This window comes from Chenopodium quinoa, unplaced genomic scaffold, assembly GCF_001683475.1.
Source record: "Chenopodium quinoa cultivar QQ74 unplaced genomic scaffold, ASM168347v1, whole genome shotgun sequence".
Taxonomy (NCBI): domain Eukaryota; kingdom Viridiplantae; phylum Streptophyta; class Magnoliopsida; order Caryophyllales; family Amaranthaceae; genus Chenopodium; species Chenopodium quinoa.
The window spans coordinates 9,676,108-9,691,935 of record NW_018744239.1 but is presented as its reverse complement, the minus strand read 5'-3'; the positions used below and the strand labels follow the sequence as shown (position 1 = coordinate 9,691,935).

Here is a 15,828-nt window from a genome sequence, read left to right as displayed (position 1 = left end):
ACTCAACCGGTATCCGGATGTGGTGAAGTTGAAGGCTGTTTGCAAGAAAGAGCAGCCGGGATCAGGAATTCTCTTTTTCTCTCAATGAATTCTCTCTCTGAATATTGGCAAAGTGAGGAATGAGAGGAGGGAGGTTCCTATTTATAGGAAATCCCAGAAGGTGAACCGTCACCTTCCCCCCTCCAGCTTCAAATTAAAAAAATGGAAGGAAGAACCGTCGCCTTCCCGCATGGTGACAAGTGTCACAGGTGCCACGTGGCAAGCCACGTCACACCTGTGAGGGGCAAATGTTTGGGGTAAAAGTACCCCTGCCACGTAGCCCAATGAGGGCCTGACACATGTCACCCTCATACAAGCCCAAAGGGATCCATTCAGAGGATGCCACGTGGCATTGAACCCCCAATGGGGGAGCAGATTCCCATCTGCTATAAATATAGGAATCATCCTCATTTATTGACATTCATAAATACATACACAAAACCCGAGCAATATTAATTGCGGAATCTCTCTGAATCAGTGAGAAAAACCCATTTACTTTCTGCACGTTTACCCATCTGGAATTATACGAACTTGATCGTTGGAGGCGGAACTCCACCTAACCGGAGTTTCGTGGTTTTGTAGGTACAGACGTCAGGCGCGCATACTCAGTATTGTAACTCTCCCGAGGGACTCCAAGAACACCCGAAACAACTAAACTTAAAAGAAGAAAAACCATGCTTGAATCGCTTAATATCTTCATAATAAAACATCAATTGCTTGTTCAATGTTATACACAACATCGTATGCGTCGCTTTCCAATTCAATCATGGTCAAACCCATTTTTTACTTGAGTGATATAGTTGTCAACTTTAAGATTTGTTTCCTAAAGAGAATTAAAAAAAAAAAAAAAGTGTTACTGTGTTTTTTAGTATATAGTTTAATTGATTGATTGATAATAGAACTCGCCCTATTGATTTATCATAGACGGATCTAACCCATTTATAATCGGGCGGGTCATGGGTTTTAATAGTTGATAATTGAATCAAATATCCCCCATTGAATCCAAGGCCTCCAACCCTACCTGTGTCTCTCAGTTCTCCATTGAAGCGCACTCAACGTTCTCCACTGAAACGCAGTTGAAGCCATTGAAGCGCACCCAACATCGCACTTGATGAAATCAGACCTCAGAGACGGGCCTGCTGCCCTTTCTCAAGGAATTTTTGAACCCTTGAGAGCAATTGGCTACATCACTTGCTCTGTTCCTTTCTCTGTTCAAAGGCTTGGCACTGAAACTTTCGTCACTGTTAGCGTCGGAAAAGCTTGGCAAATTTACAACGTACTCACTTTCCCCCCTTTTGTTTTTTATCTTCTTTTTTTGTTAATGTTATTCAATGAAGAACTAATTTTCCTTTTTTTTTTTTTTTCTTTTTTTTGGTGGCCAGTGTGCTAAGCTTAATTTGGTCCTAGTTGGTAAGTGGACATCTTTTCTATCATTACTTCTCTTTTTCTTTTGGGTTATTATATAGCTATTGGAATTATTGATTATATAAATATAGTTTTTTTCTCATTCTTTTGTGAAAATTGGTGTATTTGAAATTTTCGGTTTTATGTGTATATGATTGTAAGGGGTGAAGGATAAATGAAATGAATTAAGAGGTCTTTTTTTTTTTTTTTTTTTTTTTTTTTTGTGAATTGTTCAGAATAAGGTGCTCATGTAATTCTTGCAAAGGTCTTAATTTGTTGGTTTTTTTTTAATTAATAATTTTATTTATTTTTTTGCTAATTCCTGAATGGCTGAATACATGAATATCATATTATGTGTCGCATCTTTGATTTCTTGCAGTAAGGCATAAAGCTAATCTGTCATATGTAACACCTGAAATTGAAGTGTTGTGTTTTATTTGCTCTTGGAAGATATAAATTGTTAGCGGGCTTATACATAATTGTTGATGCTAATACTTGTTTTTTTGGTGATTCATAAAACAAATGACGAATTTACAATGTGAAACAACCGACTTTATTTATTGTAGCTTTTTTTCTTTTTTTTTTGGCAATTAAAGTGACATTTTGTTGGTTTTTACTCTCTAGGCTTGCTGAAATGTTTTGGTGAGGAAAATTGTATTGTTTAGTTGCTTAGAGTTTGAGTACAGTAGTGGGGAGGTAAGGAGCGAAATTTTCTCTTCTTGTTTAAATTAATTGAAACTTGCATACTTTAAATGCTGAATAAAAAGTTTAATTACTGCAGTTAACTGCATCTAATAATAAAAGCTTGGTGATAATGCACCTTCTTTTTATTAGTTCACATTCCAATTGCTTTTCATTCTAAGAAAGTTAGGGTTTCTTTAATTAGTTGGAACAAAGTCAGTAGAAATAAATTGAAGCCAGGTTGAAGAGTGCAAATGACGACTAGGCCCTTATATGAATAAAGACCTTTGGATCGTAGACCAAGATATGCACTTTTTTTTTCTTCTTCTCTTCTTTGGGTGTGCCTCATTACATCTCCTATATAAGCACCAGTACTGCCAATAATATGACTCCAACAGCTACAAGATCTGTTTGTAGTGGTTCCAGTTGTTGTTTGGGGTTATAATAATTGGCATACACATCCAAGAACTATGTAAATTTGTGTTAACTCTATGGTATTGGCCTCCACCTCTACTTTGTGCTCACCTGATTTTAATTTGTTACTACAATATACACGTGTTGGTGCTCTTTGTCCTAACAACCTTGATTCCCTAAATCTTACACCTTACTACCTTAGTATATATATTTGATGATCGGAAAAAAAATAATTAAAATAACGAGTAATGTACTGGGTGCCAGTCTGATTTAATTTGATTTGAGACTCAATTGGTTTAGGATTCAGTCAAATTGTGTTCTAGCTATGTTTAAACAGTGTGTGACTAAGGCTCACCAAGCTGGCATGCCTTAGTTCGAACTCTACATGTGTTTTTTGGCATCTTGCTCAGATCTATATGTAGTATTGGATTTTACATGAGCTGACTACTATTACTGTATGAAATTATCCAAAAAGAAATAAAAACTATTACTGCATGAACTGTAGGGTTTAGTTGATTTGACCGTGTGAGAGAACTCGTGTTTTGCTTGGTAATATGAGCTGATTATTGTTAGTCTATTACTCTCGTGTGGATGAGTAGTTGAGCACCTTTGTTTCCCAACACCCCGCTGTATGTCGGGTGTCGCGTGTTGGATCTTTTGACAATTCGACACGACATGACACCCAAATGTGGTAATGTTGGTGGTATTGTAGTGGGGATTTTCTAGCGCCTCTCTGATAAAAGTACCAAGTAAGCATATTTTTGTACCAAAATCACATATTTTAGTACAATTTGTACCGATTTTGGTAGTTATTTGGTACTATGTGAGATTAATACAGTGAGTCGCCTCAACTGACTCTTATTGTGGCCAGATAAATGTTGTGAAAAACTCAAATGTGTAATAATGGAACTAATTAGCTTTTTAAAAGAGATTAGGCCCTAGATTGAATGTGGTAAAGCTGTCCACAATCCTTAGTATGCCATACTCTCTTAGTACCTTTGAATCTTTGATGCTCTTGTTGGTTGCTGTCACTTTGCTGAGCACTGGTTTTCTAATGCTTTTCTTATCTTATTTATTTTATTTTTTTCAAAATTACTGAAGGTCCTCAACTTCCAAAGAAAATCCGGGCTCTTGCTTCCTACCGTGATTATACTTTTGCAGCTTATGGGAATGAAATTGCAGTGTTTAAGCGTGCTCATCAGGTTTGTATTTTGAGGCTCTGTATTAAGTGTGTCCTTTATTATGATTCCATTTCTATATTAGTAATACTGTCTGGTAGTTCTTAGTTTATTGTTGATGTAAGAATTAAATATGCCCTTATAGCATAAGCATACACTATGTTATGTGTATAGAACTGTCAATTCGTGTAATCAGGCTAGGTTCAAGTTGGGTCAATGTCTCCAAATCAAGTTCTGGTTTGGGTTATGACAAGTTATTTACCCTTTCAGTTGTAGTTCGGGTACGATTCAATTCAAATTCAGGTTCGTTTGGTTCAATTCGGGTTTAATGCGGATTATGACAGATAAATTCAGGTTTTGTTAGGGTTGGTTAATTATTGGGTTAGATTAATTTCAGTCAGTTCATTCATAGGCTTGGGTCAACTTTGAATCTGATTATTTTTAGGGGAGTCAAGTTTGGATCGATTTATACCACCATTAGGTAAGTTAAGTTTGGGAAACAAGTGTGGGTTAAGTTATCAAAATACTCCACACTTTTTTATTGGAAGCATAAAGATTATTAAACTCTCTTTTTTATTTTAAAAAATCTATCCAAAATTCTTTACTATCATTAGTGTCATAATAATAATAATAATTATTTTACGCCAACGGCGAAAAGTTGGAGCGCCAAGTGTCGCTGCCTCATGACTTAACATCTTTATATATTAGTGATTAGTTATATGATGTGATATACCAAGAGTTAATTAATGTTCAATTGATTTTATTATTTATGATTGGTAGGTTGCAACTTGGAGCTCTCATACGGCAAAGGTCCAATTATTGTATCTGTTTGGTGATCACATCTTGAGTGTTGATGTTGATCATCATTTGTTTATATGGGCCTTTAAAGGAATTGAGCAAAATTTAGAGCCACTTAGCCATATTGTTTTGGAAGGAAATTTTTCTCCTACTTGTATTGTTCATCCCGATACTTACTTGAATAAGGTACGTACATCCTCTGTCATTGCCTCTCCTTTATCCTTGTTGATTTATTTGATATAGTAAGGGGCTTTTAGTATGGGGTAATTGTTGTTTGTAATGCTATTTCTATTCACCCCTTTACCTTCTTATAATCCCTAACTCCTCTATTTTAATACCCCACACCCCCAATGATATTTGCATTCCCTTTCACACCCATTAACACCAATGCATGTCCACCATCGCACCACCATCACCTCTAGGGCTGTTAATGAGCAGCCCGAGCTCGTGAGTTCGGGTTCAAGGCTCGGCTTGAGCTCGTGGCCCGTTGAGACTTGAAAATTGAGCTCGGCTCCAGCTCGTGATTGGCTTGAGTTCGAAATCAGACTCGTTATAAGCTCGATTTTGAAATTAGGCTCATTTTGGCCCATAAATGCATAATCTATGTCACGTAACTTACCCAAACTACCCAAGTATAATAGTGGGTTGTTGTTATTATGCTTATTAACTAATTAACTCTATTTAAATGTAAAAAAACATATAATATTTATTTAAAAAAAATAATTTGAGCCTCTTGCGAGCTTTTCGAGCCGAGCTTAGCATGGCTCGTGTATCGTCTCGTTTAGTCTCGAGCCGAATCCGAACTGACTCTTATTCAAGCTTTGACCGAGCTGAGCATGATCAGTTCACGAGCACCTTGGCTCATTATCAGCTCTAATCACCACCACCGTCCCCCAAATTGACGCCACCTTTGCTTACACCAAATCACAAGCACCACCGCCACCCTCACCCGCCACCCCTACCCTTATCGATCTCCCCAAGCCACCACTGCCCATCCAAAAACCACCCTTACAAACCTCAAAGTCACCCCTCCCACCCACTTGAGATTGTCCTACCCCTCATAACCACCCCACACCCGGATTCCACAATCCATCCATCCACCCACCCATAACCCACCCCAAACCATCGGAAATAAGCCCCATCACTACTCAAAGCAACCAACATTCACCCAAAAAGTAATAACCCTAAAAATTCGAAAAAAATTTATAAGTAAAAATAAAAACAAACCTGTTCATGTCATCAATTATAGTTTTAAACGACCAACCTTTCAAACTCAAATATAACCATGGTGGTGATGGAGAAGAAAGAGAGAAGGAATGGCGGTGTGGCGGCAGGGAGGGTCGGTGACGATGGTGGGGAGTGAATGTGAAGGAGGGAAGGCAGTGAGGGAAGGAGGGAGAGAGACAGGAGGGAGATGCCGGTTAGTGAGGGAGGTTGGTGGTGACCGGTGAGAGGAAAAATGATGATGTTTAAGGAAAAATAAGTATCCAAAACAACACATGATATTAAAGGCAATTGTTTTCAATTCTCCTTGATTCCCTTTTTTAAACTCTTACCCTTTCCCTTTTACGAACCAAATGGTACTTGGACAATATCTTTTATTACTCATGTCTTAGTTCTGTTGGAGAGCTTTTGAAGTTCTGTTTTTTTTTTCCCAGATTATTTTTGGTAGCCAAGAAGGAAATTTGCAGATTTGGAATGTTAACACTAAGAAAAAGCTTTATGATTTTAAGGGATGGGATTCTCCCATATCTTGTTGTGTCTCATCTCCAGCACTAGATGTTGTTGCTGTGGGTTGTGCTGATGGGAAGATCCATGTCCATAATATACGTTATGACGAAGAGCTTGTCACATTCACACATTCTATGCGAGGTGCTGTGACTGCACTATCTTTTAGCACAGGTAAGAGTTATGGAATATTTGGTTAATTTTTTTTATGTGAATGCAGCTTAAAAAAATTTATAAGGTCATCTTGAATTTTTATGATCATCTATATCTTATAAGGAAACCTTTTTAGCAGCTCATTCATAGTTACGTGATTGTGTGAATTCTTTAGTCATCATTTTTTTTTCTGGGAAGTTGTCTTGAGCTTCTTTGACATGCTCTCTCTCTTTGGTAAAGGTGGCCAATGCTACATTAAATTTCCAGTTTAATTTAAGCTGTTGGCCTTTGGCTTGACAAGATGCATCAATCTCGATGTCTCACTTATGTTTAGTTTGGTTAACTTGTGAAGCGCTTTTACAACTTTTGGTAGGTATTTGCTGCTGAAGTTATGTCATCTTATTGTCATGATTGAAACCAAACTTGTATTCATTGTTGTGGATACTAATTTGTTTTTCAATCGTAAGAAATCATGATTGTGGTTGCAGTGTCATTCAATGTTGTGGAAGTGTTATATTGTAGGTGTCCTGTTGTGCATTGTTGCTGCCTGCTGTTGAGGCATCATTTTACTAATTGGAAATATTTGCTTTATATTATTGTAATCTAGAGAGAAAAGTACACCACCACTTTTGTCTTGTCTCTCTTTAGGGATAAGAAAGCAAATAGAATAATCCAGTATTGGAACCTTTTTTAATTTACACCTTGAAAACATATGTTTACTGATTTTAATTTCTTAACAATATGAGCAATTTATAACATTTCCGAATGACAAAATATGAATCTATATTTGTCTTATGTGTATATTTCTTCATTACTGAGTATATATTTGTACAACTCTTAATGGGTTGGTGACTGTTGTGATTTTTTTATGGATGCTGTCTTGTGAATTTAGAACATGGTGGCTTATTAAGAAAAGATATTTACATAACCTAGTGTGAAAGTGACTATCCTTCTATTTATTAATCCATTTTTACTGTCCAAAATGGTAATTAGATGATCTCAATGCTAAGTCTTGCATTTTATTGCTCCTATTGTACCAAAACACTATTGGTTAAATCCTCTATTAGATGACTTATGAGTTAAACTTGCTAGCATGCATGGTAGTCTATGATTAGTCTCTTTAGGACATCTGAACATGAGCATTTTTATTCGTCAAAACCACAAGTAAGGTAATACCTTGACTTTGTAAATTAAGTAGGCCTTACTATTCTTTGTGTTTTATGGCTCAAGTAGATTGATAGATTTTCTGCTATAGATGAACATGATTTGAGCTTTAGAGTGGCTTTCCTCCTTTCATTATGGTACCACTTTATTGTTGGGGGGGGGGGGGTTGTTCTTGGTCTTCCCTTGATGATGTAACTCGTAGTTGGCATTGCCATTTTCTTGTATTGAATATTTTTTGAGGATCACTTGTCTTCTATGGATGTACTATATACTTTTTTTTTTTTTTTGTTTGTTAACATTTCCCCTTATCTAAGAAAAGGGCAACTGGCCTAGTGATCTAGATTGCTAGTGAAAGGGATATATGTATGAGATGGATGGAGCCCATGGAGGATCTTTGTAATGTGTTGTTGGGTGGGGTTAGAAGTTGTGTTTACTTTATTGAATATACACTATTCGGATGTGCCTCTCCTAAATATTGAAATAGACATTGGCTAGCATATACTAGGAATGTAAGAAGAATTGGATGCATAAATATGGCTCATGGGTAGTTAGAATGTATATCTTTTATATATACACCAGTGGGGGATGCCAATATGTGAAGTGGATGCATGGTATGGTTGAAGTGTGTGTTTTCATCTCTGGGAGTATGAACGGAAGTTCAAAATCATGTGAGTGGCTGCAAAAGAAATGATAAAGTTCAAGTTATTTTTTTTTAGAATATGATTGTCCAGATGGGGCGACATCATCAAGCAAGCTGATTATTGATCGTGTTAGTCACTGAAAAAGAATGTTGGATGTGTGGGAATACTCTAAGAGATAGAATCAGAAATGAGGTTATTCGCAAGAAAGCAGGTGTGACAGACATTCAGACAAACTAAGGGAAAATTGCCTGCGTGGTTTGGGCATGTAAGACGGAGACCCGAGGGTGCACCGGTGCAAAGAGTGGAGGAGTGGGATCATGGAGGGGTTAAATGAGGGAAAGGGAGACCGAAAATGATTTGGTTGGAAGGAGTTAGGAAGGATATGAAATATATGGATTTGCATGAGGATGAGGCATTTGATCGGTGAGTTAGGGAGAAGGAAGATTTTTGTCAATGACTACACAGAATAATCACTTTTGGTTTATGTAGCTGACCCCACTTATGGGATTAAGGCTTTGATTGATAGTCACTGAAGAAGAATGTTGTGGTTTTATAATATTAAGATTTACATGTTTGTCCAAAACTCGTAAAAATCTTTGATATCTTCACATGGATGTGTTTAACCTTTTCTGCTTTTACATTTTTTCTAAATCTCAAAATTCTGTTGTTCCTCTTTGTGGGGTTTTTATTTATTTATTTATTTATTTATTTTCTGTGCTGGTAAAGTGCCCACACTTATTGACTGTTGACTGAACTAATAACTTGGTCTCCCCACCTTTTCTCTAACTTATTTTGACTTTTTAAAAAAGTTATTCTCATATATTAAGACTTGTTTTATGGAAGGCATGTGTCTTTGCCTCATACCTAGGCTTCGAGGACCTTTTGCACCTTTTTGCTTTTACAACTAAGGTGCTTTATTTGTGCATGTGTGTAATTTATAAGCCCTTGCTTTCAGCTCATGTCATGCATGGAAGAAAATCCTCCAAGTAACTAATGTCTTGTACTTGGTTGATTATTTCTGAATATTTTGCATTTGTACTTTTATGCAGAACTGAAATGATTATGGTGCCAAAGAATATGCGGTGATTGTAACCAACCTCTTATAAATTGTGATGAATAAATGAACTATATCATTTTTGCCCTGTTGAAATTTCTTTGTAGGGCTTGCAGAAATGAATTGACAACTGCTCTAGAACTGTAATTTAATCCCTTTTAATAAGCAATCAACTACGCGATTGCATACTTCTTGTAGAAGTCTTCTTTAATAACATGTTTGCAAGCAACACCTTTTGTTTCGTGCATTTCTTTGTTTTTATTTTAATATTACCTCATAGTAACATATTTTGTAATGTTTTCACGTAAACATTGCATCATGAAAAAAATTGCACTATCACAAGCCTCTTTTATGCAAAAGCTTTACAGACTTATATCTGTTTGTTTAAGGGCCTTTACAGACCTTGAAATGATTGATAATTATGCAATTTTTTTTATAGTGTCATCTGTTGTAGTTACACTGGGTAGTTAAGGAAATATAGCTGTATATTTGAAGAGGCTAGTTGGTGTACTACTCAACATATTATAGGTAACAAAGGGTACTCATATATTATCATTTTTTTTTTGATGTTAATATACCGCATCCTGTAGATTGTCCATTTAGGAAGTTGGGAAGATCCGACTGAGTTTCTTGATCTTGAAATTTGGGAGAACATGTATCATCAAACTAATTGGTATAATCTTCCGTAGGCTCTCAAAGTTTTAGTTATCTGCTGGGAATAAAAAGCTTTATAATTAGAAGCTATCTGTTTTATCAAGGATTATACAAGTTCATTTTCTGTTATCTTTCTGCGTCATTAGCTAAAAAAAAAAATTGTGTTACAGATGGACAGCCTCTTTTAGCTTCTGGAGGCTCTTCTGGTGTCATTAGCATATGGAATCTTGAGAAAAGAAGGCTTCAGTCAGTTATAAAAGATGCTCATGACGGTGCAATTATTTCACTCCACTTCTTTGCAAATGAGCCTGTGCTGATGAGTGCTTCAGCTGACAACTCGATAAAAGTAAGGCAATTTTCTAAATTTTTTGACTTCTCTACACCTGGCTTTGCGTGGCTTCTTTGACTTCTTTATACATCTATTATTGGCTTGTCAAATGTCAAAATACATGGAAATGGTTATGTGTAAAGAACTAGGGTCTTAAATAAAAGGACTCTTGGATATTTGTAGAGATCTAGGTCGTGGTCAGTCAAAGGAGCAATATTCAAGCCCCTTGAACTTGATGTGCCTTATTTGTGTGTGTGTGTGTGTGTGTATGCTGAGGTTATGTGAAACTGACTTAGGCCCTTCTTGAGTCTTTTTCATGTTGGCACCTGAATTGTATTGAAATTTAATGTGTCAATCCTACTTTTCCCAATATTTTTAGATACTGCCCTAGTTTCCTTTCAATAATTTCCTCGCTCTAACATTTTTTGTTCTGTTTTAACTTTGCAAGGTATTGGCTGTCAACCTGATGGAATGTTAGATCTCTATTTAAAATATAACAATGATTAAGATTATATGTAAAATCTTGAGGTTGCTGTTAGAAGAACCTTTAATATCTGATCCTGCCTATGTGTTTTGGATTCCGGCATTTAAATTTCGTATAATCATCATTTTTAGGAAAAATTATCAAAAATAATACAAACTTTGGGCGGTCCGCCAAAAACAAGTCAAACTTTTAATTATATTTGAATAATACAAATTTTGGGGAGCATCCGCTTTAAATGGGATATTTTACCTACAACCTATATAACCGGTTAACTTTTTTTATTTTTTTTTTATATAAATTCGTTTCAGAATTTAATTAACTCCTAAGTAAAGATTTAATCATAGTTGATTAACAATTAAAATAATTTTAAAAAATAATTATAAAAAAAAAACATCCCTTCTTCACCACCAGCCACCCCTCCTCCACCGGCGACTCCACCAATAACTCCCCTCCCCTCGCGGCGCCAGCCCAGCTACCCAACCTGGTCGCCGGCCGCCGCCTATTCCTACCTTGTCGTCGCCCTCCCTCGCCCTCGAACCACCATCATCGAAACCCATTTCCCCTCCCCCGAACCACCATCAACGAAATCCCTCTCCCTCCCCACTAAAACCCACAAACCTCCTGTTCCCCACCATCGAAACCCCCAAACGCTCCTTCCCCATCTGTCGACAACCCTAGCCGCTAGGATTTTGGGGGTGGGGGAAGAGGCGGTTGGGGGTTTTGATGGGGGATTTGTGGGTTTTTGTGGTGGCTGGCAGTCGGGGATGGTATATTATTAATAATAATAATAAATATTATTTTATATCTTTTAAAAATTATAAACATTAATTAAATTAAAATAAATTCAAGTTAAATTGTCAAACCAATAAAATTATGACACGTGTCCCATATACCTGATACTCAAGTCGCCAACCGGTTATAACTTGTTTAAAGCGGATACTCCCCAAATTTTGTATTATTTAGAAATAATCAAAAGATTGACTTGTTTTTTGAAGACCGCTCAAAGTTTTTATTATTTTTGACAATTTTTCCTCATTTTTAACGGTACATGGATTTTTTTTTTTGTTTGAATCAATTACCTCTACTTAAGCTCTACCCATGCTACCTCTCCCTAATCGTTGACACTCCACAAGACTAGAATTGGCTAGAAATGCTGTAATTACCTTGATGATTTATTTAGCTGAGAACAATCATCTTATTTTGATAATATGTTTCAAATGTCATAATTTGACTTACTAGGTTTAAAGAGTGGCCTATTTTTTTATGTGTCAAAATAGAAATGTGGCCTATCAGAGTGTGAAAGAGGGAATACCTGTTGGATATATTTTTGCCTCATCTTCCTCTGCATTCAAAGGTATTTGGCTGTCATATCAACAGGGTGGTTATTGATTACAATTGTTATAGGCTCGTAGGAATGTATCATGTTATGTGAAATAAATGCATTAGGTTGGTGCTAGATGAACGTGTAGTCAATGAGATCAATTAATTTTGTAGTGTGGAATATAGTGGATGTTGATCTTTCTGTTTAACGTATTCTCTTATAACCTCTGTCTCATGAATATTGTTGAAATCATTGATTTTTTTTCCTTATAGCTCCACACATTGATCTAATTTTGAGGACGTAAAAGCAGTTTATATTTGACAAATGGCCCATTTTAACCACTATCTCTGTTTTCTTTTCTTTCTTTTTTTTCTTTTTTTTTCAACTCACTGTAGATTCGTAAACCGAAGAATTTTTGAAAGAGGTGGATGGTGCAAGATAAATGTGGTTAAAATAAGAGAGATGGATTCAAAAGGTGACTGGTTGTGAGAAAAAGATAGGTAGAGTAAGAGAGTTTAAAGGTTGATAGATTGTGGGGTAAGAGGGGTAAGTCGGTAAAGGATTCTTTTTTTTTTTTTTTTTTTTTTTTTTTGTTTTATCTAAAAGGAGAAAGTAATATTGGGTAGAACATAAAAAAAAATCACCCTAATATGAAAAATGTATAACCTTTTATATACACCCAATTGCACATAGTTTTTTTTTTTTTTTTTTTTTTTTTTTTTTTTTTTTTTTTTGTTGTTTAGAAAGGTGCGCATTGAGGTAGGTGCACTCAAAGGTGTTTTTCTTGCTCTTTTTAAATTTTGAAATGAGCAAAAAATTAATAATTAAATGAGCTGAATTACCCTTGGGTGCACCTTGCAACCAGGTGTATATAAAATTTTCATGAAAAGTGGGTATAACAAAAGAAAGAGGAGGTAGTATTTCTTCTATTTACTGTTATACCTCTTTTGTAGAAATCCTTCTTTACCTTTGTAAGAATTATTCTTCATTTTAATTAATCCAAGATGCCCGTTGGCGTCACTATGTTCTTTGGCTAATGTATACAAAGATTGAGTCATTGTAGAAGTTTTAAAAAGTCTTGCTTGAAATTTTACTGAAAATGGACAATAAAGTGTTATTGTGGAATAATATTGTGGGTGTTGTGGCATGAACCTGATAACATTCTATGCTGATGTTGGGCAGGGTGCAATTAAGATCTGCTTTTGATTTTCATGCTTCATTTTGAACATATAAAAGCTGTTTCTTGATTTACAGACTGTTTATTCTGCTTTAAATTCTCCCTTTCTCTCATTTGCCAGATGTGGATATTCGATACTAGCGATGGGGATCCTCGTCTTTTACGATTACGAAATGGACATAGTGCACCTCCACTTTGTATAAGGTAGAGTGTTATATATAATAAAAATTTTAGATGTTTGCAGAACTTTTCTAGATCATTGATTTTGCACTTTATCATACGCTATTTATTTTTTGCACGCTGTAATGTAGTTGTTACTTTAAAAATTCATATTGCCCTTCACTTAGAGAATTAAAGGGTGTAGTAAATTTCAATGTAACATTTATGTAAAACTGTAAGAGAGTAATTGTAAAAAACTACCTCTTTCACATCAGAGAATTACTTTATAATTACCAAGTATGAGGTTTGTGTAAATTATGCCGCCAATCTCTCTTATGATTTAAAAATTTCCAAGTATACCCTTTGGTTAAGAGGGTAACTCAAACTCCCTTAGAGAAGGCCTTATTTAGGAGAGGAAGCTATTTCTATTTGTTCTATGGCAATGGAGAAAATGTTCAGACGATGTTAATTGTGCCTGTAAAACTAGCTCCTCCACCCATGTTCTTCTGGGTTGGGATAACTAGCAGGTAGGGTATCACACTTAAAGAGAAGTAGAAAAGCTTCAATACAAACTTGGTCTTGGTTTTGTCCCTCTTTTGTTTTAAGAATAAATCTGAAAGTCCATTGTAGAGATTAAGGATTTCAAAAAATTTCTTTTGGGGACTTCCAAGTGGGTTAATATAGATTTCGAGGCTAAATTGCAAGCAAAGAATCAGAGGGCTTCTACTCAATTCTTGGAACTTGTTAAAAGTTAAAACTAGGAAGAGCTGATCTTTATTCATTTGATAAGAGCTGATCATATCTCTTTAGATGATAGTCAAATAGATTTTTTTGGGTTATGGTCGCTTGATATAATTGATTTTTTATAGGGGAAGGCTCTCGTGAGAACCCCTCTTATATGTGAGAACTCTTTCATATGTGAGAACACTCATGTTCCAAATTTTTACTCGTATGTTCTAAATTATTACTCACATGTTCTAAATCTTAAGTTATTTGTTCTAAATTTAACTTATATGATTCAAAAATTGTGTTCTAAATTATTACTCATATGTTTTAAATTTTACTCATATGTTCTAAATGTTTACTCGTACGTTCTAAATTTTAAATCAGTTATTCTAAAATTTTACTCACATGTTCTAAATCTTAAATCAAATGTTCTATATTTTTACTCACATGTTCTAAATCTTAAATAAGATTTTAAAAATTTTATAACAATAACTGAATTTGAAATTAGATGTTCTAAATTATTAATTGCGCAGATGTTCTAAAGTTTTATTCATATGTTCTAAATATTTAATCATGTGTTCTAAATTTTTACTCATATGTTCTAAATTTTAGATCCGTTCTCATATAAGTATGAGTTCTCACATATGAATCCATTCTCATCGGATCCCTCCCATATATATGAAAGGGATCGAGAGAGGAGTATGAAAGAAATGTGCAAAATTAATTGTTTCTTAAATATTATCTTATTAAGGGTGTATTCTATTCACTTGATGTTCACACATTTGAACTTATGATATGGTTATAAACCTAATTATTTCTCCTTTAACATCAAATATAAACATATCTTCCTTTGCAAGGGTACAAAATGTACCATAAATTAGGGAAAGTTTCCCCCTTTCACTCATACTTTATCGTTGCATTGTTGTATTTGAAAAAAAAAATCAACTAGACCACTTTTATGTGGATGTGTTGTTGCTATTTATTTCAAGTTGTGTTTCGTTTTCTTTTAAAGATCAGATTGGGTTTAGGAACTACTTGGTTTACAGGTTGGGGAAAAATTTTTCACCAAGAATGAGACAGGGAAGAAAAGCCTTTTTATTTATTATAGAGGAAATAGGGATTTAAATTTAGGAAATTCTCAATGGTAGTCCTCTACAAATTGCGTAATTCCAATGATAGCCATTTTTTAATTCGATTCTCAATGGTAGCCCTCTACTTTCATTGTTTTACAATCATAACCTTAATGACGATTTTTCTAGTTGCATTTCCGTGAAATCTAATTAAGGTCAACTATTTAAATTGAATAATTAAAAGAAAAATTATTTAAAAAATAAAATAAAATACCCCAACCCCTAACCTCCATCGACAACCCATTGACAAGCACTGTAACCCCTTACCTCCATTGACAACCGCTGCTGGCCACCTTCAATCAACACCACCGTTGGCCACCATCGACCGACACCCCCTTCCATTCGTTCACCTTCGACCAACCTTCACATTGGCAATTCAAATCAAACCCCACGACCTGTCCCCCAACCCGACTCTCTCTCTCCCCAAAACCCTACCCCAACCCGGCTCCTACCCCCACCGCCGACCAACACCCTACCGGCTCCTTCCCCATCGTCGTTCTTGAAAGGGGCGACTCATGGGTCAAGTCTTGCTTGCTGGATGTGGGTTTGATTATTGGGAAATGGGTCGATGAGAAGATGGGTTTGTTTTTCATGG

The 15,828-nt window shown here is 35.6% G+C and overlaps 1 protein-coding gene across 1 annotated transcript in view; it reads left to right on the top strand.

The window, feature by feature from the left end:
• The first annotated feature begins 894 nt into the window (after window positions 1–894).
• The window catches only part of LOC110694474 (U3 small nucleolar RNA-associated protein 21 homolog), a 31,871-nt gene continuing 16,937 nt past the window's right edge, over window positions 895–15,828 (top strand). The window contains exons 1-7 of the mRNA XM_021871650.1: window positions 895–1,315; window positions 1,422–1,449; window positions 3,640–3,740; window positions 4,497–4,700; window positions 6,173–6,416; window positions 10,079–10,254; window positions 13,340–13,422. Of these exons, the coding sequence (XP_021727342.1) occupies window positions 1,151–1,315; window positions 1,422–1,449; window positions 3,640–3,740; window positions 4,497–4,700; window positions 6,173–6,416; window positions 10,079–10,254; window positions 13,340–13,422 (1,001 nt within the window). The 5' untranslated portion in view covers window positions 895–1,150. The remainder of the gene's footprint in view (window positions 1,316–1,421; window positions 1,450–3,639; window positions 3,741–4,496; window positions 4,701–6,172; window positions 6,417–10,078; window positions 10,255–13,339; window positions 13,423–15,828) is intronic.